Consider the following 23582-nt stretch of genomic DNA (forward strand, 5'->3'; position numbering starts at 1 on the left):
ATACAGTTCATTTCTAATTCTACTGTTCTAGTTGATTGGGGTATAATTTTATATTTTGTACATGTTTCCTACAGATTTTCCTTGGGTTTATTTTGCACCTTTTATAGTTTCTTGAACATTTAATTAATTTATTTTCATTATTTCAAATTTCAAGTAATTTTGTTTATTTGCTTTGTCTTTTGTTATTAAATCCCTGCTTCATTGCATCATGGTAAGAAATGTGGGCCAAGCAATTTCTACTCGTAGGGAAGTTACTGTGGTTTCCTTAGTACTCGAGTGTGCGGTTGATTTTTATAGATATTTCATTCCCCAAAGACAAGAGTTGAAGACTCTCCCACTGCAAGTGAGGGTTTGGTTTCTTATGCAGCGCTGGCTGGCTTTGCTTCATTTGTTAGATGTCATGTTATTGATGAACAGAACTTTATGATGCTATATAGTCATTGGAACTTTTATATCTTTCCAACATAAAATGACTTTCTTGTTCTGGTTAGAGAGTAACATTGCCATTTCTATTTTTGCTTGCATAGACATAATATTTTTTGCCCATCTTTTTACTTTCAACAGCTTCATGTCACTTTGTTTTCGGTGGGCCTTTAATAAGTAGCATGTGGTTAGGTTTTTTTTCTACCCAATATAAGAATCTTTTATATTCACCTTGGTGGCGATAATGGATATGCATTCTTATGCAATTACCTTGTGTGGGTTTTTCTGATTGATTGTTTCCCCTCAAAGTATTTCCCTCCCTACCCCCCACCCCCACCCCCGTTTCCTCTCAAAGAGGAAATTTGATTTTAGGAATAATCATTTCCTTCCTTCTCTACCAGGTTTCCCTAAAAATAGTTGTTTTTGCCTGTTTTTGAATTTCATACAATATAGGCCTCATGGTGTCTGGCTTCTTTCACTTGAAACTATGTTTATGAGCTTCATGTGTTGCTGCATGTCCATTGCCCTGGCTGTTGAGGACTCTGCCTCCATCCTGCCCTGAGGACACTGCCCGACAGCACGGCCTGTCCTTCCCGCTGCCCGTGTCCATGGCGCACCCGGGGGTGGAGCTGCAGCTGTGGGAGGCACTCGGTCTGCTCTCCTCCCTGATTCTGAAGTTCTATGGTGGCCCCAGCCCATCGCCCCGCAGTGTGTAAACAACCTTGTTGCCCCGTGTCCTGGGCAGCACTGGGGATGGGGTGGGCAGTGTGAGGAGCGTGGGATCCTGGGAGGGGCCTCCGTGGAGTGGGCGGGAAGGCGCCCAGAGATGTCATTTCTTCTGTGGACTCATGAAGACCCAGGTGCGCACGCTGCTTCCTCTCAGGAAGCCACCTGCCCAGGCCCAGCGCACCTGGCCTCCCTCCACCCAGTCGTTCTTCTGAAAATGCAGAGCCTGGGAGAAAGGAAACCTCTAGATCCAGCTCAGCCACCCACATCAGGAGTGAGCCATCCCCTTCTCCATGCTTCACTTCTGGGTGTGTGTCTTGAAGGCGCTGGGACTGGGCATGAGGGGTGCGTTATAGGCCGGGCACCATTACAAGCCAGGTACCTGGTGCTGTCACAGGCTCGGATGGGCACGTGGGGGTACTGTCAAGGCCCAGGCTGAGCCCAGGAGGCCCTGTCCCAGGCCAGACGCCAGCACTGCCCCAGGCTCAAGTCAGGCCCAGGAGCACCGTTCTAGGGAGGCACCTGGCAGTAGCGTCACATCGTGCCTGGGCGCGGCCTCGCCAAGACCACACCGGCTCCTTTTATGTGAGCGTCCTGATGCTGCCCAGCTGGGGGAGCCCCAGCCTTGGAGCAGAGGCCCCCCTGGCTACCCTGAGTAAACAAACCATGAGTTCTAGAATCCCTGCACGTTGGAGATGCCTGTCCCCAGATCCACGATGGGGACCAGCGGCGCCGGGCACCAGCTGTCCATGGCGTGCGGGCTGGGAGACCTTCATGGCCTCTCATCTCCATTTTCTTTTGCCAGAATTGGGAACCCACTCATTGTGGAAGGTAGGGCTTTGGGGACATGGCACAGGGGCAGGAAGGAGGGCTTCAGGGACATGAGACATGAGACGGGGCAGGAGGGATCTGTGTGCCTGGGTGTCTGTGTTGGCTGTCCTCCCGCCCGATGGATGCATCTCCAGCAGACTGCATGGTGTGCCACACCTGGGGACCCAGGTAATGTCCAGTCATCCCTTTGCAGGGTGAAGGAAGAGCCTTATTAAAAATTGGGGGATGCCCTAGCCGGTTTGACTCAATGGATAGAGTGTCAGCCTGCGGACTGAAGAGGCCTGGGTTTGCTTCCCAATCAGGGCACAGGCATGGGTTGCAGGCTCGATCCCCAGCAGGGGGCATGCAGGAGGCAGCCAATCAATGATCCTCTCTCATCATTGATGTTTCTATCTCTCCTCCCTCTCCCTTCCTTCTGAAATCAATAACAATATTTTTTAAAAAAATAAAAATAAAAATTGGGGGTCAAGCTACCATCCGTGGAGCAGATGAGCTTGTCTGGGAGGTGTACTCTAGGCTTGCGATGACGCGGTGTGTGAATGACTGCTCACCTACAGAAGGCCCTCATCTGAGGCTGACGTCACACCACTGGGGGAGGTGGGCTTACCAGTACTCCCACCTCACCATTGGAAACCAGGCCCAGAGAACTTCAGGGACCTGTGGAGCCAGCATCCAATACCAGTTTTCCAGTAAACTCTCTTTTAAAAATGTATTTTATTTTATTGATTTTTAGAGAGAGAGAGGGGAAGAGAGAGATAGAAATATCAGTGATGAGAGAGAAACATCAGTCCGCTGCCTCCTGCATGCCCCATGCTGGGGATCGAGCCCGCAACCTGGGCTTGTGCCCTGACCGGGAATCGAACTGTGAACTCCCAGTTCATAGGTCAACGCTCAACCACTGACCCACACCAGCCGGGTTTTCAGTAGACTCTTTGGGGGTGAAAAGTTTGGGGTCCCATGTGACAGAAGGTCTCTGGGTGCCCACCCAAACTGACCACGTGTGTTCTTGCGGGGCAGCCCTGGCTTGGGTCACCTGGCAGCTCCTGTGTGCGTGTGGCAGTGGCTCCTCGTGACGGCCGCGAGGCGGCTCCCCTGCCTCTACAGCCGAGGGCTGCCTTTGCCGCTGTCTACACGGGCCGGCCGGCGTGGCCCCCCTCTGTCTCTTTCCTCAGAGCCCTGGTTCTGGGGCTGTGGTCAGACCAACCTGTCCTGCAAGATGGTGAAGGGGAAGCTGGTGGAGGCAGGCAAGTGGCCGTGGCAGGTGAGCATCCTGTTCATGGGCATGTACATCTGCAGTGGCTCCGTCATCCACCACCAGTGGGTCCTCACGGCCGCGCACTGCCTGGAGAGGTCAGTTGGGGGCGGCCGGTGCGGGGGGGCCCTGGTGAGGCTGGGGTTCTGGGAGTCGCAGGGTTACTGCTGGAGATCCGCCTCCTACCCACGGCCCTGCAGGTCCCTGGATGCCAGCAAATACTCGGTGATTGTGGGAGCCCAGCACCTCCCAGCAAATGGCACTCAGCTCCCCCTCGTTCGACTGGTGACTCACGAGAATTTCAAGGACCTCATCTCCGATGACATTGCCCTCCTGAAGCTCAAGGACCCCATCCTCTGGTCACCCCTTGTCCAGCCCATCTGCCTCCCGACCACCAAGCTCGTGCCACCTATTGGAGCCTCATGCTGGGCCATTGTGTGGGGACGGCCATCCGTGAAAGGTGAGTGGAGGCAGTTTCCAAAACACGGGCCTCTTAGAACACATCACCACGGGCCCCTCCCTCCCCCCTCCCCACTCCTCCCCTCCCCACTCCTCCCCTCCCCCCTCCTCCCTTCCCTCCCTCCCTCCCTCCCCCCCTTCCCTCCTTCCCTCATCGACCTATCAGCAAACATTTCCTGAGCATCTACACGTGCTGCACACTCTCCCAACCTCTGTTGATAGCAAAGTGCTCTTGTGGAGAAGACACTCCTGGTCTGCATGGGCCTCAATCCCCAAGGTCAAGTCCAATGCCGAGGCATCACCTGGCAGCAGGGCAGGGAATTCATCCCTGGGTGTCAGTGGGCTTCCCTGTGCGCAGGTGGCACAAGGGCCTGTCTAGGAGGCACTGAACCATTTGGCAGCCACGCAGCTGTGACCTTGAGAGACCAATGGCCCCTATTAGCGCCACTCTGGGGTTCTAGCATCTAAGAGCCCTTGTGGGTCCTGCCTCCCCTGGGGTGGCACTCTGAGCTCCAGGGCGTCTCCACCTCAGCCCCTCGCCCTCATGGGTCCCTGAGGTCGTCTCTCCGTGTCCTCTCGGTGCCTGGACGTCACTGAGCCCTTTGGGAGGCGTTTCCTTCGTTTTCTTAATGAGCTTGAGCTTTCTCAAAGTCAGGCAATGGGCTGGGCCTTCATAAATTACACCCTCCCCCAAAATAAATAAATTACCCCCCCAGGAGATGGCCCTGCCCCCACACCAGGGATGCAGATAACCCCAAGGTGAACTTGTGCCAGATTATTGAAGGGTGCTGAGGCAGAATTTCTCTCTCTCTCTTTAGTGTCCCCAAGGCCCCCCTACAGTCTTCAGGAAGTTTCTGTCAAGATAATAAAAAGTGAGATCTGCAATCAGCAGTATCAGTTCCTCTTCTTGAAGGGCCAGAAGAAGTTCATTGGGAAAGATATGCTGTGTGCCAGCTTAGAATGGGGCGTAGACTCTTGTCAGGTACGAAGTGGATGGCCCAGGGCGGGGAGGGGACTTTCAGGGGCCATGCCTTCCTTTAACATGCCACTGGGAGACCTCCCCCGAGTCTCCCTTCCCAGGGCTTCAGCTTCCCAGGCGGTAAAAGCCGGTGACAGGACTCTGCTCCTGCCCACAAGAATGGTGGAGATAGCAGTACCTCCCAGGTCATTTGCACTTGTCTGAACTTCAGTCAGTACATGCTTGGATCTGAGCCCAGTGCTGGCAGAACCAGTTTTGCATAAATGGCCTCATTCTGTAAACACACTTCTGCCTCTTGCATCTTCTGTTCAACATTGTTTTTTGAGATTTAGCCATTGTGATATGTGCAGCTAATTCATTAATCAGCTCTATCCACAATATTCACTTGGATGAATATGCCACAGTTCATCCTTTCTACCACATTGAAGTAGTTTCCAGTTTTTTCATATCACAGATTCTGCTCCTCTGAATATTCTTACACTCATTTCCCTATTGACATGCTCCAGAATTTTCCAAGGGCTGCACCCTGCAAAGAACTGGTGGGTCAGAGGTTTGCCTTATTTTACAAAAACCTGTATCATTGCCCTGGCCGGTTTGGCTCAGTGGATAGAGTGTTGGCCTGCAGACTGAAGGGTCCCGGGTTCGGTACTGGTCACGGCATGTACCTCGGTTGCAGGCTCAATCCCTGGGCACATGGGGAAGGCAACCAATCGATGTGTCTCTCTCACATCAGGTTCTTTCTCTCTGTCTCTCCTGCTCCCTTCCACTCTCTAAAAATCAATGGGAAAAAATTCTCATGTGAGGATTAACCAAAAAATTTTATATCGTTTATATCTATAGCTATACAGAGAACCATTTTTTTTCTAATTTACAAAACTTTTCAATGATACAGAAGAGTGTAAAACTTTTTAAATGATCATAAACCTGCCACCAAGAGAAATAACAGCCGTTACCTTTGGGTTGATCGATGCTGTTGTAACATTACTCTTATGTTTTGCACAAAAAGAAGAGGCGTCGGTGTGCATTTCCAGTGGCTCACTGTGCAAGCCAGGACTGCAGCAGACCCTCCCACTGCCTCCCTGATGCTCCATCTTCCCCTCACAGGTTAACTCTGGCAGCTCCCTGGTCTGCCAAGTGAACAAGACCTGGGTCCAGATGGGGGTGGAGAGCTGGAGCTTCAGCTGTAAGCAGCACCACTTCCCCAACATCTACACCAGCACCTCCCACTTCACCCAATGGATCAAGCAGCAGATCACGGACGTCAAGTTCATCAGCAGGGCCCACCCTGCCTTCCTGAGCCCCGCCTTGTGCACTGGCTACATCCTGCTGGTCTCCTTGGGCTCCCTGTGGCTCCTGTGAGCAGCGTTTCCAGGGGTCATTCTGGGAGCTGGAGCCGAGGCTGCTTCTCCCTGCCCTCTGCCCGCCCTCAGAGAGGTGGGGCCTGGAGGCCTGCAAGACACAGGGGCAGAGTGCCCTTGGGGGAGGGTCCCAAGCCACTGGCTTTCAGTTGTTCAATGAAGATGCTTTTGCACTTTTTGCCACTTGAAGTCATCGTCTTTCTTCTTGATTCTGGCTGGAACCCTCAGAGGTAGCCTTTCCTCACCCTCAGGTCCCAAGGCCTTGGCCTGGGTCTCTGACCAAGGGCCTTCCTGCAAGGGTCAGTCTCTTCCCAAGACACACATCCCAGACCTGCCCTGTGGACCTTGTTTCACAAACGGCCTCTCCCAGCCCCGAGGGTCCCGATTCTACAAAATCTGGCCAGTTTCTCTCTTCCCGCAGGGGTGGGTGATGGGGGGCAGGGGAGGGCAGGCAGACGTGTGTGAGGGGATGCACACCAGCTGCCTCAGTGACCCCATCAGGCTCTGGAGAGCGAGGACTGGCTGGCCCAAGCCGGCCTGGCTGAAGGCAGAGTCCCGCCCAAGTGGGGAGGGCCGTGGGGTCCCTCAGACCTGGTGGGGCTCAGGTTCCGAGTGCACACTCCCCGAGCCCCGGGGGCCCCAGGACGGTGGTGGGTGTGACCTGCTGTCCTCAGAGACCAGGGCCTGGATGGCCAGCCTGAGTCGGTGCCCCGGCAGCAGTCGGAGCGTCCTGGCGCGGTTCCGCGTTGGCCTTGCTTGTCTGAGGCCAGACTTGTCCAGCAGCTTTGACCCAAAGTTTCTCATCGGCCTCCCCCCAGACTGCATGTTGGATGTTTTCTCCATCTACGTCGTGGAGTCATCAAAACGTCCCCTAATTCCAACACAGGAAGTGGCCCTCTGCTCCCGGAGGCCTGTGGGTGCCGTCACCGTGTCTGCGTGTGGAAACCTCACCCGAGCGCCTGTCCCGCGCGGATGGAGCTGCGGGGGAAGGAAGGGCGCTGGCCGTGGCGGCGGCGGGGTGGTGGGTGGCGGGCGAGCGCTGCTCTGAAACGTGCGATCGTTAAGGGTCTTTACTGAGCCGGTTCCATCGGCTCATTCCAGGAACCGGGGAAGCCCACGGGAGTCCAGTCCGCAGGCTGGAGGGAGGGGCCGCCTGGAAACCCTGGGTATCGCCCCAGGGGAGGAATGAGGCCGAACCCGCCCGGGGGTAGGGTCGGTAGGAGGTGGGTGGCAGGTGCAGAGCCAGAAGGTGCAGGAACTGGCCAGGTGAGCTGAGCGGCTCCAGGAGACCATCTGGCCAAGGCGGGTGGGGGAACCAGGCGGGCAGAGGCGGGACGCGAAGAAATGGACTCTTCCCAGTGCCCAGTCGGGCAGGTGTGGGGAGGCCGCTGGGGGCGCCCTGGGGGGAGACGCGGGAGCATCGCTGCGGGCCGCTGGGGACGTCCTGGGGGGAGACGCGGGAGCATCGCTGCGGGCCGCTGGGGGGCGTCCTGGGGGGAGACGCGGGAGCATCGCTGCGGGCCGCTGGGGGGCGTCCTGGGGGGAGACGCGGGAGCATCGCTGCGGGCCGCTGGGGGGCGCCCTGGGGGGAGACGCGGAAGCATCGCTGCGGGCCGCTGGGGGGAGTCCTGGGGGGAGACGCGGGAGCATCGCTGCGGGCCGCTGGGGGGAGTCCTGGGGGGAGACGCGGGAGCATCGCTGCGGGCCGCTGGGGGGCGTCCTGGGGGGAGATGCGGGAGCATCGCTGCGGGCCGCTGGGGGCGCCGCTCGCTGGGACCTGGCACGGAACGCGCCCACCTCGCACCAGAAGCCGTCGGGCGCCAGTGGGGGGCGCCATCGCCGTCGGAGAGGAGCTGCGCGCAGTTGCGGCTTCCCGGGATGAAGCGCCGGTTCCAGCCGCCCGCCCGCGCCCTGGTCCTGGTCTGGGCCGGCCTCCTGCTCCTGCTGCTCCTGCTGCTCGGGCCGGCAGGTGAGCGCCCCTGCCCTGCCCTGCCCTGCCCTACCCCCCACCACCCCCCGCCCCATCCAGGGCCTGTCTCCACCTCTGACCTCCGCACCCTCCACAGGTTGCTCGGGCGCAGGTGACGCCGCCGCAGGGGCACTGCCCAGGGCCGCTCCCCCTGACCCTGGCGCCCCCTGTGCCGCCAGCGCCACCTGCCCCTCAGGGGGGCCGCGTCTGCCTCGGCAGGTCCCCTCCACCTTGCCGCCGCAGGGCCCCACCACCGCGGGCCCCACCGCCACGGGCCCCCCCACCACGCGGCCGCAGGGCCCCACGGGCCCCACCACCACCGCGGGCCCCACCACCACCGCGGGCCCCACCACCACGCAGAACCCCGCTTCCCACGCCAGCACGGCCTTACCTCTCAGTGAGCGCCCTGGAAGGGGGAGGGGAGGGGGAGAGGGAGGGGGAGGCAAGGGGGAGGGGGAGGGGAGGGTGGGGGATGGGGGTGGGGGTGGAAAGGCCTCAGATCCCAGGACAGAAAGGATGGAGGAGGAGGAGGAAGAGGAGGAGGAGGAGGAGGAGGAGGAGGAGGAGGAGGAGGAGGACGGACAAGCAGGAGTGAGAAGAGAGCAGCCTGTTAACTGAGCACCTACTAGGGCAGGAGGGGGCGGGGAGGCACAGGAAGTGGGCGGGGCCTGGGCCTGGGTTGGGGCGTCCACCTGCTCTTGCCCAGCTGGGGGCGGGGAATTCCCAGGCCCGGGCTCCGGGGTGGGGAGTGGGGGGTGGCGGGTGTCTCCCCTCTGCGCTCAGGGAGCCTCGGGGTGTCTGGGCAGCATGCACGCCTGGCAGGAACAGCGGCTTTCAAGGTCTGCGACTGAGTCCCGCCCCCCGCCCCCCGGAAATGGGCTTATCCTGGAGCTCAGTGTAGACGGTGTAACTCTCACCCACACCCCACACTCCCACGCAGGACCCGCCTTAGCCTTTGCACATGCAGGCCCTGCCCTCTTCCCTGGGTCACAGCTGAGTGCGCGCCCTCACCACGCTGGGATCAGGGACGTTTAGTTTTGCCTGGCAGGTGCCTGGCCTGGAAGGAGCCTCCTGATTCAAGTCCGGGTCCTGGAGGCCAGTCCGTGCTCTGAGTTGGTCTGCGGCCAGGGCCCTCCCAGGCTGTGTCTGTGCAGCGGCCCACTTTCCTGTTAGGGCACCTGCCTTTCTCTGAACCACAGGAGGGGTTCCCAGAGAGGGAGAGGGTCTGCCTTGGTCGAAGCAGGGGAGTCTGTGAGGGCCTGGCCAGGACCAGGGGGCCAGGACCAGGGGAGCAGGACCAGGGGGCCAGGGGCTAGGGGAGTGCTCTGAGGCCCCGCATGGGACAGGGAGAGGGATGCCTGGGAGCTGAGGCCATTGGGGGGTTGGATGCCCCGGTCCACCTGGGGGCAGCATCTTTACACTCTGACCAGTAGGAAAGGAGAGTCATTGGGGGGTCGGCAGGAGGCTGGAGAGTGGGAGCAAGGGCTGGGGGTGGCGCGGTGCCCTGGGATGCGGCTGTGAGTCCCTCCCTCATAAGGCTCTCCTTCCTCCTCAGCCTGCGGCGCATCCCAGGAGCAGGACCCCACCCTCAGGGACCCAGAGGCCATCGCTCGGCGGTGGCCATGGATGGTCAGCGTGCAGGCCAACGGCACACACGTGTGCGCAGGCGCCCTCATCGCTGCCCAGTGGGTGCTGACCGTGGCCCACTGCCTGACCCAGTGAGTCGGGGCCTGGTGGGCGGGGAAAGGCATTTGGAGCCACGTGGGCCCCGTCCTCCCAACAGCTGGCCCCTCCGTGGCAGCTGTGCCCCAGCAGAGCCCCCCAGTCCTAGGCCCAGCCTCATCCCAGCTCCCAGCAGGCGGAGCTCAGTTCTACAGTCTTTCCTGGGAGCAGAGCGCTGGCTCCCCCCGGGAGCCTGGGTCCTGAGCCCGCTTCCAAGAAAGAAGGCCCTAATTCTTTCGTGCCACACACCTGGCTTCCCTTACCCCTTCCTTCCTTCCTCGACCAACAGCCCTGATACTCCTTGGCAGCCAGGCCCTGCCTGGGCACTGGGGCCAGAGAGGACCCACCACTTCCTCAGGTGCTCTCAGGGGCGTCAGTCAGTGTGGGGACAAGAGGGCGGGCATGCCCATGCGCTGGTGCCCGGGGGCGGCCCGAGGGGACGCCCGTGCTGGCCATGAGGGCTGGCCAATGCAGAAGCGTGATGGGCTGTGATCGGGCCTAAGGGTCCACATGCTGGGGAAGGAGGCCCGAGGGCGAGGCCAGGGCCCGTGCAGGGCCTGCCACTTCCTGGGCGCTTCACCGGCCGGGACAGAATCCAGAGAACGCTCGGTCCACGTCCCACCTCCGCCACTTCCCGCTTGTAGCCCTGAGCTGGTCCCTGGGCTTCTCTGAGCCTCGCTTCCCCTCCATGGAAATGGATTGTTGCGAGGACACGGCCACGCTGTGTGTGCAGGGCTCCGCTCACCTCTGCTGTGAGGAGAGCTCAGGGGCCTGCCGTCGGTGGGTGGCCTGCCTGGGTTTCCCGGAGCGTGGCAGTGGGTCTGGGCTGGGGTGGGGTGCCTGGTGCTGATGGCAGACTCCCTGGTGCTTCCCTAGGGAAGATGTCACCTACTCCGTGCGGGTGGGGAGCCCCTGGCTCGACAAGAGGGCTGAGACTACGGCCGACGTCCGCGTGCACGAGGTCATCCTGAACAGCCGGTTCCGGTCCCATCGCTATTGGTCCTGGGTGGGCCAGGCCAACAACATCGCCCTGCTGCAGCTCGAGAGGACGCTCAACTACAGCAAGTACGTCTGGCCCATCTGCCTGCCCGGCCTGGACTACAGGGTGAAGGACTTCTCCCTCTGCACCGTGACGGGCTGGGGGCTCCCCAGGGCAAACGGTGAGTCGCACCTCCAGACCAGGGCGGGGTGTGGGAGAGAGCCTGGCACAGCTCGGTCGCCTTGGACAGATGTTTCTGAGACATCATCCCGGGAGCCCCCTGCTCCCGCCTTCCTGTCGGGCTTTTTAAAATTTTATTATGTTTTTATTGATTTCAGAAAGGAAAGGAGAGGAAAAGAGAGATAGAAACATCAATGATGAGAATCATTAATCGGCTGCCTCCTGCACGCCCCCCACTGGGGATTGAGCCTGCAACCTGGGCATGTGCCTGACCGGGAATCGAACCCTTTTCTCCTGGTTCATAGATTGATGCTCAACCACTGAGCCATGCTGGCTGGGCCCTGTCGGGCTCTTCTATCCAAGGTGGCCGAGGGTTTCGCAGTGAGCACGCCCTGGCCTCAGGCCGTAGGGGCAGAGATGCCCGTGAACACTCAGGCCGTAGGGGCAGAGGTGCCCGTGAGCACTCAGGCCGTAGAGGCAGAGATGCCCGTGAGCACTCCGGCCGGGCCAGGCGTGTGGACAGGGCTTCCCGAGGCAGGAGCGCAGAGTAGGCTCTGCTGTTGGCACAGTTCCCGGGGGGCTGTGCCTTGAAGCAGAACGTCGAGGTGAGAGGAGCAGGCTCTGTGTCTGCGACGAGCTCCCCCGAGGCCCCCGCAGGGCTGGCCAAGGCGGCCTGCACCAGAGTCTGGGAGTCACTCGGGGTCCCCCAGGGGTCCTCAGCCCCATGCCATCCCAATTCAGGAGCAAGGCCCAGAGCAGGAGTGCTGTCCCAGCCCTTCAAGGGTCCATTTCCTTAGGAGCCCAGGAATGCCCTGTCCCTTCAGGCACCTTAGCCTTTCCCACTGGAGGTGCCTCCTGGAACCTCCAGGAGCAGCTTGTCGGAAATGGCCACAGGGCTCCAGCCCAGGGGAGGGGCTGGTTTTCTTGTCTTCCCTGCCCCAGCTGTCAATGGCTGGGGATGATCAGAAGTCCCTGTCTCAGGCTATGGACTGACAGGCGGAGGGGAGGGAGGGAGCTGTGCTGGGGACTCGGGGAGGGGCGTTGGGCAAGCTCAGGGGAGGAGCCTCTGAGGAGGGCCTTGGGGTAGAAGGAAGGGCAGAAGCCAAGCTGCTGACGTAGGAATGGACTCAGTGGATGGTAAACTGGTTTACTCTGCGGGAGGTAAACCAGGTCCAGTGAGGCCAGACTGGGAGCCCTGCCCGGGGTCCCTCTCAAGGGGTGCTGAGGGAGGGCGGGCTGGGATGGCAGGTGGGCTGAACCTGGAGATCCCCCCCCTCCCTGGCTGCTGTGTGGCCAGCGGAAAAGGCTGGAGGCGTGGTGAGGAGTCGAGGGGGTGGCGACAAGGCAGGTGGCAGCCACCCGACCCCCCTGAATGGGGGCCTGTCCACAGGCACATGGCCGCAGTTCCGGACCATCCGGGAGAAGGAGGTCACGATCCTGAACAGCAAGGAGTGTGAGGACTTCTACCACCGATTCTCCAAAATCCCCTCCCTGGTTCGGGTCATCAACTCCCAGATGATCTGTGTGCAGGACACCGACAGGAAGCACTTCTGCTATGTGAGCACCTGCCCCTGCCTTCCAGGCCCTGGGCCAGGGGAGTGGGGAGGGAATGAGCAGGGGCGATGGGGCAGGAAGGTGGGGAGGGAGATGGGATGGAGGAGAGAGATGAGGTCAGGTGGGAGAGTGGGGGTGGGAAGACGGAGGGTGGGTTAAAGGCGGGGGGTGGGAGGTGTGGAGGACTGACCCCAGAGAGCACGGAGATGCACCCTCTGTGGGAGGCCTTCTGGGTCCTGCTTAGCCGGTGACACTCAGGGGTACGGGAAGATCTGTGTGAAGCACCCTGCTCGTCCCTGAGCTGGGTCCCCTCTCCTTCGGGCCACATCTGGCCTCCCTGACCCTTCTGTCCTCCCACCTCCCACAGGAGACCAGTGGGGAGCCCCTGTCCTGCCCTGTGCAGGACACATGGTTCCTGGTGGGGATAGTGAGCTGGGGCCCCGGCTGCGGCCAGAACGAGGCCCCGCCCATCTACCTGCGCATCTCCACCTACCAGCACTGGATCTGGAAGCGCATCAACGGGCAGGCTCTGCCAACCCCGTCCAGGGCCCTGCTCCTGGCGCTGGCGCTGCCCCTCAGCCTCCTTGCTGCCTGCTGATGCTCCCAGGCCCCCTCATTGCCCTCGTCCAGGACACTGCAGGTCCACTCTCCTGTCCCACCCGGCAGGGCCGAGACAGGTGCTCGATTAAACAGTTCTCTTCCTCATGCAGCCTCCTTCCTGGTCCCGGAGGCCCTCGCTCTTGGGCTGCTCGCATGGGAGACGGCTGAACAAGATGGGTGGGGTGGGGGCTCGGGCACTGAAAGGGCAGAGCCCAGGACTGGCCTCTGTCCAGAGGGGGGGGGGTGGCTCCTGCATAAGGTGGGGGAGTGTGTGTAGGGATGACATCGGGGTCAGGCGATGGAGGGCCTGGAATGCCCTGCCCAGGCCGAAGCTGGCGCTGCCGGACTGCGTGAGGCTGGGAGGGGGAGCTGTCGGGCCCGGGGTGGAAGGTATTCGTTCTGTTAATTTAATTGGATTCGGGCTCTTCTTGACCTGGCCCGGCTCCTGGCCGTGGCTAGAACACACCCAGCACTGGGCTCAGACCCTCGAAGGCCTGTGGAAACCAAAGCTGCCCTTTGCTCTTGGTCACCTGACTCCCTCCAGCTCACCCTAATCAGGCTTGGAGAAGCCAGGGGAGGGAAGGTCAGCCGGCCTCTGCCGCTGTCACCTTCACTCCAGATCGGTCGGGGATGGAAGGCGCTCTGCTTTATTTACTAATCTCTGCAGGCCCCCTGGCCCGGAAACCTCTGGAATCTCCTTAGTCCCCAGGCCCGGTGGTTGCCCCGCTGATGCTCCCTGCCCTTCGGAAGCCCCTCCGCATCCCTCATCCCGAGGGCCTTCTCATCGGCAGTGCTTTGGGGCCCTGTTGTTGAGGGTGGGAGAAGAGGCGGCCTCAACCCCCAACAGCCCCCTCAGTGATCCCCTGGGCCCCTGACACCTCCCCGACAGCAGCACAGCCCAAGGGCCCGCGGACTTCTCAGATATTCCCTGGATTCCTAGAGGGGCCCAGGTAGCAGCCTTCTTCCCTCCTCCCCTGGCCCCCGGCTTCAGCCTCCTGCACCCGTGACTCGAGCTGACCCCCAGCATCCTCTGCTCCGTCACTGAGCGTGAACCAAGTGCATCCTGTTGCCAGGGGCTCAGTCTGCTGGGCCGGGGGTTCTCCTGCTTCTGGCCACCTCTGCCCACCTCGCTGGACCAGAGCCCCTGCTAGGTTTGGGCTGACCCCTCGCCCCAGGATTGCTGTCCAGCAAGGCCTGAGAACTGCCTGCTGCCGCCGCTCCTGGTTGATCGTCCGGTTCACATAGTTCACAGGCCTTTCCGGAGTGATCCCACAGCGTATCACTCCTTTAGCACCACTGCTATTTCTGGCCAAAGGGGTGAGACAGGCGTGTCTGGGGTGTGAGGCTGCTCTGGATCTGCAGAGGGACAGTGGCCCCAGACCCGCTTTGTTGAGCGGCCACGTGGACATGGTAAAAGGGGCAGAGTCCAGGCTGGGAGGCAGGACACCTGGGTCTGGTCCCAGCCCCTGATTGGCTCATGAAGGAGCGTGGAGTCCAGGATGCCTGGGCCCCAGCCAGGACTTGAGCCCCAGCTGCCACCGCCAGGAAGCTGTCCTCGTGTCTCTCCTCACTTCTTGGCTTCATTCTTCTCATCCTCCTCGACCTTGATAGCCACCGTGTCCACACTGTCCTTTTTCTTCTTCTTCTTCTTGTCATCTGTGGGGTCAAGGGGCGTGCGGCAGGCGTGAGACGGCACCCTAAGGCTCACCCACAGCCTCCACACCCAGCCCTTCACTGCCTTCTTCCCGCCACTCCTCTCCCACCTGCACAGTGCCGCTCTGCTCCACCCGCCTCACTCTGACCGGTTTCTGTGTTCTGGTGTCCAGGGATGGAGCTGGGTCCCCCCTGAACCTACTGGGGGGCAGGCCTGAGGCCCGGGCTGGCTCCGCAGGGCCGGGTGCTGGCGGGGCGGGGCCCGGCCACTCACCTCCGGGCACCTCTGTGAGCTCGTTGAGGGGCGGCACCGTCTCCAGCTTGTCGGTGTACATCTTGGCTGCCTTCCGCTGCAGGTACCGGGCTTCGATCTCCTTCCGAGTCCGCGGCACACGGCAGTTGAAAACACAGCACAGAGTGATGACTGGAGGGAGGACAGAGAGAGTCATCCTGCTGGGGATCGAGCCCACAACCCAGACACGTGCCCTTGACCGGAATCGAACCAGGGACCCTTCAGGCCGAAGGCCGACGCTCTATGCTCTGAGCCAAACAGGTCAGGGCGAGGCTCGCATTGACCAAACCCCGCAGGCCCTGGGATTCTGAAGGGCTCTGCTGACCGGGGCTGGCCACGTGCGTCAGGCACTCGCGAAGGGCCTGGTGCTTGGGCTAGTGCTCTGCTCTCGCTGTCGTGAAATTCTTAATGCCTTTTGAACCAGGGGCCTCATATTTCCATCTGGCACCTGCCCTGTCAAGGCTCCTGGTCCCGAGGTCCTCCTGCATAGACGGAGAGTCCCCGGAGGGCAGGGCACATGGCTGCACCGCGACTCAGGCCACGGCTTCCTGGAGGTGCCCTGTGCCGCCACCCAGGCCCCTGGGCTCCATGTGTCGGGTCAGGGCATCCTCGGCACTGGAGGATGAGGCTGCACCTCCTCCCCCCTGAGGACGGGCCTGGGCCTCTCCTGGCTGTGAGAGCCGCCAGGGCCCAGCCCTGCCCCAGGCGTTCACCTCAGACCGAGTTATTCCAGGAGCGGGTTTCCTGTGGGGGCGGCGGCGCCCAGGCACCGTGGCCAGGGCACGGCGCTGGCCTGCCTGGCGATGGGCATGGCGGGCAGGGCTGCCCGGACCTGGCTGAACTGAGTTTATTTTTCTGAGGCCCCCACAGTCTGACCACCTTGGGCCCAGCCTCAGGGGAGGGATGGAGCTGCTTCCTATTATAAATCGATGACCAGACATGACCTCTTGGCAGACTCCTGGGGACAGGAGGGCGGGCAGGACAAGCGGGCGTATTTGGGGAAGATGGGTCCGACCGACGTGGCCTGGGCAGGAGCACCTTCTGGAGGTGCCCTGTGCAGCTTCGGCCAAATATCATGGCCCCGTTGAGTCTCACCCGACTCGCAGAAGGAAAGGAAAGAATGAGTGAATGAGTGAATGACAGTCTCAAGGCCTTTGCTGCGGAGGACAAGACTGGCTCCTGAATGAATGGATGGGGGGCTGGGGGGAGGCAGTCACACGCAGGAGCACTGTGGGGGCTGCATGAGGCCCCAGTGGGTCGGAGTGGCCTCTGCTGTGGGCTAGGCCTGAGCAGACGGAGGCCTTTCTGACCCAGAGAGCTGGGTCCTGGTCTTCTCCAGACCCCTGTGTGTGCCCGGTGCCCAAGGTCGGTCCCTCACCCCAACCCTCCTGGCTTGTGCCACGTCTTCCAGCCCCCCAGGCCCTCCTCCGGACCAGGCACGCTCGGGCTGTCCACATTGGCTCCAGCCTCAGGGGGCGGGAGGGAGCTGCTTCCGGACCGGGAGGCTGGGCTTTAGGGGGAGCACAAAGGGCAGCCATTGGAGGCCAGGGCAGGGCTCAGACACTGCCCCTTGCTCCAGGCCGGGCCTGGTCGCTTCTCTTCAAGGGAGGAGAGAAACAAAGGACCTTCGATTGAGTTCCAGGGCCCAGGCCGGAGGAGACCCCTCCCAGAGGCACCCCATCCAATCCCAGTCCTTCACAGGGTCTGGGGGTGATGCCCCAGCAACAGCTGCGCCTCCCGGGTTCACGCAGGGGGAGCAGGAGGCTGCTTCCTCCTCAGGACTCGGGCCATCCCTGCTCTCGAGCCTGGAGGAGCAGCGCTGCCCTGCTGCTCGGGCCTGTGGGCCGTCCTCTCCCTTTTCTGTGTGGCTGATGTCCAGGTGCCTCTGGGCCTGGCACCGCGACTTTCTTGTGTGGCCACAGGCACCTCTACCACGTGGGGCCGAGCAGAGCCCGGGTCCTCCTGTGGCCCCTGCAGGTCAGAGGACCCCACCTCCGTGGACCCCGTCTGTCTGCGCGGCCTGCACCCAGAAGCCGGCCTGGTTCCCAGCCTCGGCTAGGAACGCACACAGCCTCTTGCTCAGATCCTGCCCCACCCAGGCTGTGAAGAAGTGGGGGGTGGGGACATTTTCCCACAGGGAGGGCACTTCTGGTGCCAGGAGAAGCACATGCGAGTCAGATGTCCTTGTCCCCTTGGAGCCCCACGTCTGGGTGTGTCTTACGCTGTCAGCAGGCGCTGCCTCAGGGGACCTCGTCCCGGGACAGCCCCTTAGAACCCGCATGCCGCCCGCCGTACCCGACCCAGGCGCTCGGGGAAAGGTCTGGAGGGTTGTCTGAGACCTCTGCCCATACCACCCCTCCCCTGAGGGCCTCCACATGCAGCTCAGAGGACTGCGCTCTGGAGCCTTTGCAGCGTGCCCCCCATGCCCTTTGGCCTGTAGGAACCTCCCTCAGGCTCTGCCATGGGGGCCTCCTCCCCCAGCTGGCATTTCTCTGCCCCTCCCCCAACTCCAGACTAGACCCCCCACCAGGAGCATGTCCAGCCCATTTCTATTTCGACTTTGCGTCAAGCAACGCCCCCCCCCCCGCCCCCCAGGAAGGGGTCTCCTGCTTTTAATTGAGATGGGTGTGAGGCATGTGGGGCCATGGAATTTGACAAGCAGGGTTTGCAGCCTGGGAGACACATCTGCTGGGCATCTGGGCCACGCGGGGGTGGCCTTGCTGGGGCCCCTGGGTGTGGGTCCTTTAAGTTGGCTGAACCGCAGGAAAAGCATCAGGAGGCCCGATAGGGAAAAATGACACGTCCCGTCCTGGATCCCGGAGCCCCTGTAATCACCCTAATTGCCATGTGGCTGCTTCCGCGCTGGTTGGGCAGAATGCTTCAGGTCACCACCGCCTGTCCGCCCTCCACAGGGACTTTGTGTGGACGGCGGAGGTGCCAGGAACCACAGCAGGCCTCCCACGGGCGCCTGGCCTGCCTGCATTGCTCGGAATTGCCGCTCTGAGCCCCGGGTGGCGCCCCCACCGCCCGGTGCTGGGGAGGGCGGCGAGCGGCTACTCACTGATGGACAGCACGAAGAGGGAGAAGATGCCCACCACGTGCCATAGGCGCATGTCCCAGAACACCACGGTCTCCTTGGTCAGCGGCGGCGGCTTGGCCTTGGGCGGGGCCGTGCTGGGCTGCGGAGGGGAGAGAGGGAGTGAGCCAGGCGGAGCCCGGGCTGGGGCTGGGCTGAGAGGAGCCTGGTCCCAGCAAGGACTTAGCCCCAGCACTTCAGGATCGCCTAGAATCAATCATCTTGGACATTCACGGCCATTGCCCAAACCAGTGGTTCTCAACCTTCTTCGTCCCACGGCACACACACTAATTACTAACGTCCCGCTGCAACTGAGAAATATGATTTCGCTGATCTGACCAAAAAAACAGGTATAATTTTGATTCATTCACACTGGACGGCTGTCGTTGTGTGGGCTGCTATCACTGTTTTATTTGACAATCTCAGGCAGGGGTGGGGAACCGTTTTTCTGCCACGGGCCCTTGGGTTTTTAAAACCTCATTCGCAGGCCGTACAAAATCATCGACTTAAAATTAGCTGTATTTGGCCAAACATTTAATTAACTCACCCCCGATGCCTTGACAGAGCCAGACCAAGTGATTGCTCGCCTGCGGGCTGGACGTTCCCCACCCCGATCTAAGGGGAAAGAGGGCAGTGCCCCTGACTAAACACGAGTGTTGCATGTTTTAAAAATCCTTGCGGCTCACCGTTAGCTGCCCTAGGCCTTGGAAGTTCCCGTTTTAGCACAAGAGAGCGGAGTCCCAGAACCACGGAGCCGGGACTTGGCGTGCCAGGGTGGTAGGCGCTTGGGGAAACCAAGGCCCACAGGACAAAACGGGACGGCCTGTCCCCATCTGGTTCAAAGCCCCTTCGGAGAGCCTGTGGGTCTCTCCTCCTCCTCCAGTCCTGGGCCCCCACAGGCAGAAGGGGACTCAGGATCAAGGCCAGAGACAAGGCGAGGTCTGTACTAGCCTGGGGACTTCGCTATCCTGTGCTGTCCCTCCTCCCCAGTGTGGGGTAGGGGGTGGAGCCCATGACTGCGCCTGGCCAGGACCCCACTGCCCGCAGTCACCTCGCCCACCAGAATCACTTCCAATGTCCAGGGCTAGGACCAGGCCTTTCAGGACGGGACCGAGAGATCATTTGTCCACAGTACGGCAGCGACACCTGGGGGCCGAACCATGTAAGTTCGGTGGGAGCAAGTCAGCCAAGCAGAGCAGAGCCAGCTGCCTCCCACCTTCCCAGTGGGCCCCGCGCTCCCTGGGGGCGTGAGGGGAGCATGGCCCTTTCCTGGGGGTGTAGGGGACATGGCCCTGCCTTGGAGGACTGAATGGACACTGAGGGGACATGGCCTTGCTCTGGGGTCTGGGTGGACCAGGCCTGCTCTGGGAGGGTCTGAGCAAGACCTGTCCCTGATCTGCGGGGCTGACAGGGATATGACCGCTGTCCCCACGCTTGGCTGAGGGTGTGGATGGGAGTTAGTGCTTAGGAGGGAGGACCCTGGGCATCTGTGCACCGTGTCGTCCTCCGATGAACCAAACAAGGACAGGCCTGAGGAGTCCCTGGCTGTCTGCGAGGAAAGGCAGCCCGCAGGCCACCGTCCATCAGCCTTTCCCTGGGCCATAAGCAGGGATTGGGTCCTCCCACGAGCCAGGCACTGCCTCCTCCTCCTCCTCCTCCTCCTCCTCCTCCTCCTCCTCCTCCGAGCACCTTCAGCAGCCTGTCCCGGGAAGCCAGAGGGTCTTTGTGAGGAATTCGTACCCGATTCCCTGGCTCTTTTCTCATAACCAGAGTGAACTGGGGTAGGTACCCCATATCTGTGGGGTCAGGGTACCTGTAGGGGGTGGGGCACACATGGGGCTGAGCACACAGTTGTGGGTACAGGGCACACATGCGGTTGGAGTACATGTGGGCAGTGTCAGGGCCAGGGCTGGGCAGTGGCGGGTCTTGGGTGGAGGGTGACAGGAGCAATCTGCTGTCTCCTGTGGTGGGCACTGCTGGGGTCTGAACTCTGGAGGGTGGAGGCCTCACAGCCTATAGTGGTGAGGCTGTAGGGCTGGGGTGGGTGGTGCCATGGGCCCTGGCCCTGCCCATCTTTCTGGTGCTTCCCTGGATCCCCCAGGCTCAGCCAGGCCCTTGCATAGTCTGTAGGCAGATGGCAGGTAGATGGACTCCAAATGCAATTTCCCTTAATGAGCTGGGAGGAGACAGCTCCCAGGGGCCAGGGAGGAGTCCTTGGTCCAGAGCTGATTCGCCTTGCACCGTCCCCACTCCCCGCCCCCCCCCCCCCCCCGCCCCATCTCTGGTACCCAGGCCAGCTCAGTTTCTGCATCTGAGGCCTCAGGGCAGCCAGTGATGTGCCCAAGCCACAGCTCAAGCCAGCCTGGCTCCCCTTACAGGGACACCGGAGCTGACATCTAACTCCAGCCCAGCCCTCTGACTACACCCCCTGGTCAGCAGCAGGGACGGCTGGCATTGGGCGGCAAGGCTCTGTCCCCACCATGTCCCCCAGACCCTTCACATCAGGGCTGTGCCCTCTGACCCCAGGACAAGGCTCTGCCCTCCTTCTCCCATCCCATCCCCAGCACCTGCCCCTCCAGGGCTTCCTGGGAGCTTCCCTGCTTTCTCTACACTCGGCTCGCTGGCCCTGCTTCCTGACCTCATGCTCCAGAATTCTGGGTCTGCTCTGCCTCTTTGGCACCCCTTCCGGGCTCACAGCAATGGGCACAGAGGGGCTGGGAGGCTGCAGGTGGCCCCCACCCTGCCCCGCCCAGCCAGCCCTTCCTGGCCCCAGCCAGGCTCCTGGCCCACCGACCAGCCATCTTCCTCACCTCTTCCTGGGTGTCTCAGCAACTCCTCCCAGTTCTCCCAACTACATGCCCTTTCTCCACTGTATTCTCTTCTGTCCAAACCAGGATCAGCGCGGTTCTCCCCTCTACAAGCCCCGGCTGGCTCCCCACCCCCCATCGCCAGGACCAAGACAGACCTAAGGCCGGGGCCCACCCGCTCGCCCCTCCCTCCAGGGCTAATGCAGTCCATCACCACCTGTCCCAGCCTCCAGCTGGGAATGCAGTTTCCTCACCGCCTTCCCCAGGGAGGCTGGTCTCCTCCCTGGACAGGGGACCCTGGAGGACCTTGGGTGGCAGACACTGTTTCCTCCAACAACCCCCAAATCAGGGACTAGACCCCCGCATCAGACTAGTGGTCACTGCAACCAAGGACTAGGCACCCCCTCTCCCTGGGTCCTCTAGACGGAACACTGGAGGAGAGGAGCTGAGGGACCCAGCAGATCGGACACGCTGTACCCCGGTCAGACCAGGATCCTTAAGATCAGGTCAAAGTGAGTCTCCCCCATCAGACAGAACGCCCCTGAAATCAGGGGACCAGGGACCTTGGATTGGGGGCTGTCTCCCCGCAGCCTGGAAGCGGCGGGGCCAGGCTGGGTCACCCTTGAAGCCAGGCCTCCCCGGGGCAAGAGGACAGGAAAGGCAGCTCGAGCCAGAAAGGCACCCCACCCCCTGCCTGGACGGTGCCGGCCACCCCCCCCCCCCAGGCCGCCCCACCCCACCCACCTCCGCGCCGTCAGACTCACCTCCACCAGCTGCCCAGCGACTCCCGCGAGGCAGACCCCCAGCGCCGCGCCGCCCAGCGCCCAGAGGGGCCCCGCGCCCCGCCGCCTGGCCATCCTTGCGCCGCCGGCCGGCCCGCAGGTCCGGAGCCGCGCGATGCCCGCGGCGGCGGCTGCCCCTGGCAGCTGGCAGGGACGGAGGCGATCTGGCCGCAGGCCGCCAGGGCATCATTTATTCATCGCTGGTGTCGGGTTGCTGGGCTGCCGGCCCCGCACTTCAGCGCGTGAAGGGCCCGCCCCTCCGAGGACCAGACTCCAGACTCCCCTCCCCCACCCCCACCTGGACCCACGCGGGATCAGGTCCTTGAGCAACAGGCCCCACCCTCCCTCCCCAGTGGGCCTCCGTTTCCCCATCTGGGCTAAGGAGGGGGCGGAATCTGCGGATCTGGGAGGCCCTTCCCTGTCCACATCCGGAATGTGAAAAGCCGTTCTGGACCCAGGTGGGTGCGCCCAACAGGCAGGTTGCCATGGCGACAGGCGCTCAGGGATGCCCTGGGCTGGCTTCCTGCCGGAGGCTCTGGTCACCCTGGACACCAGGGCAGGGGTGGGGGTGGGGAGCGGGGACAGAATGGTGGGAGCTGCCGCTGCGGGTGCCATCGAAGGTTCCTGAAGGAGCCAGCATCTGCAGCCGCAGGTCAGGGTAGGCTCCCCTGGAAGGGCTGACCCTCAGCCTCTGCCACACCTGAGCCCTGGCCCTGACCTCACACTGAGCCCAGCCCATCTCACTCTGGTCCTGATCCCAGGGTGAGCTCTGACAGCTCAGGGCTGGAGGGAAAGAGAGAGGGAGGGAGGTTGTGGGGGTGTGGAGACCTGGGGAGGGCTGCGGAAAAGGAGGGGGCAGCCTGGGTCCCGAGAGCCTTCTGGTTTATGTCCTTCCTCCCTCTTCCCTCCTCCCTCTTCCCTCCTCCCTCCTCCTGCCTCCCTCCTCCCTCCCTTTGTTCCATTATCATGCATCTCCTGCCTCTGAGTGAGTCCCTCATCACCAGGAACACCAGGGGAGACCTGCCAGGCAGGGGTGCTCTGGGCCCTGGGCCCGCCCTCAGAACTGGGGACCCTATAGACCCAGAGCCTTGGGGTCTCTGCCGGGAGGTGCCATAATGAGCAAGGACTAGGGCAGGCTGCAGTGGAGGGTGGAGGGCCAGCCTCAGACACCCACAGGAGTCAGGCCTGGGAGATGGCACAACCATAGGAAACCAGGAAAGCCGTGGGCAGGGCACGGCTGGCCCAGGGGCCTCCTGAGGAGGCTCTCAACAGTGGGGGGCCAAGTCTGGGGGCTGGGCCACCCCATCTTCCCCAGGCTTGCTCTGGCCAGGCATTCAGAGCTCTCTGTCTGCTCTCCACTCCCTCATGCCATCTGTCGTGGGCCAGGCCAGGGAAAGACACACTGACCAGTCAGGAGCATGGGGTCACCCTTGGGATACAGGGTCAGAGAGGACTTGGCTGGGCTGGGGTTAGTGAACCTTAACACTAACTTGGGGGTGTAAAGCTGCAGTGACTTCCCTGCCTCTCCTCTCTCCCCATACCTCCCCCTGCTGTGCATCGCCTTCCCTTTACCACGTGACGTGTTCATGCAGACGGTGCCCTCCGCGAGGCAGGACATCTGGCTGCTCGTTCACCTTCCCTGCTTTACACCCAACACTCAGGATCCGTTCATTCTTCCAACAGCACATCTAGGCCAGCCTCAGACACCCACAGGAGTCAGGCCTGGGAGATGGCACAACCATAGGAAACCAGGAAAGCCGTGGGCAGGGCACGGCTGGCCCAGGGGCCTCCTGAGGAGGCTCTCAACAGTGCTTCGATTTCCTCATCTATGGGACGGAGAGAGCCAGAAGGTCCTCACAGGACTGATGGAGGGTTACATGCATGAACTGCTATGGGGGTGCTGACTACTTGATAGGACCGCTCAGCCCAGGAGGGAGGGG

At 61.7% G+C, this 23582-nt stretch overlaps 3 protein-coding genes across 3 annotated transcripts; 2 read left to right on the forward strand and 1 right to left on the reverse strand.

Annotated features, from left to right (window-relative positions):
- Positions 1–1898: 1898 nt before the first annotated feature.
- On the forward strand, positions 1899–6029 carry LOC308529672 (serine protease 46-like; the record flags this gene model as incomplete). Its single annotated transcript, XM_081105903.1, has 5 exons — positions 1899–1980; positions 3153–3330; positions 3433–3692; positions 4510–4673; positions 5775–6029. The coding sequence occupies 5 exons, from the start codon at positions 1899–1901 to the stop codon at positions 6027–6029; spliced, it is 939 nt and encodes a 312-aa protein (XP_080962029.1).
- Positions 6030–7906: 1877 nt separating this feature from the next.
- PRSS50 (serine protease 50) lies at positions 7907–13030 on the forward strand (the record flags this gene model as incomplete). The annotated part of the gene is made up of 6 exons (XM_081105904.1): positions 7907–7997; positions 8095–8394; positions 9553–9715; positions 10596–10879; positions 12176–12582; positions 12734–13030. 6 exons carry the CDS (start codon positions 7907–7909, stop codon positions 13028–13030), a joined length of 1542 nt encoding a protein of 513 aa, XP_080962030.1.
- A 397-nt stretch (positions 13031–13427) lies between these two features.
- On the reverse strand, positions 13428–21839 carry TMIE (transmembrane inner ear). The gene is made up of 4 exons (XM_081106390.1): positions 21625–21839; positions 18039–18156; positions 14960–15109; positions 13428–14688 (listed from the first exon to the last, which is right to left on the reverse strand). Exons 1-4 carry the CDS (start codon positions 21715–21717, stop codon positions 14600–14602), a joined length of 450 nt encoding a protein of 149 aa, XP_080962516.1. The 5' UTR covers positions 21718–21839; the 3' UTR covers positions 13428–14599.
- Positions 21840–23582: the final 1743 nt, after the last annotated feature.

Source organism: Myotis nattereri (genome assembly GCF_964212035.1).
Source record: "Myotis nattereri genome assembly, chromosome: 14".
NCBI classification, from domain to species: Eukaryota; Metazoa; Chordata; class Mammalia; order Chiroptera; family Vespertilionidae; genus Myotis; species Myotis nattereri.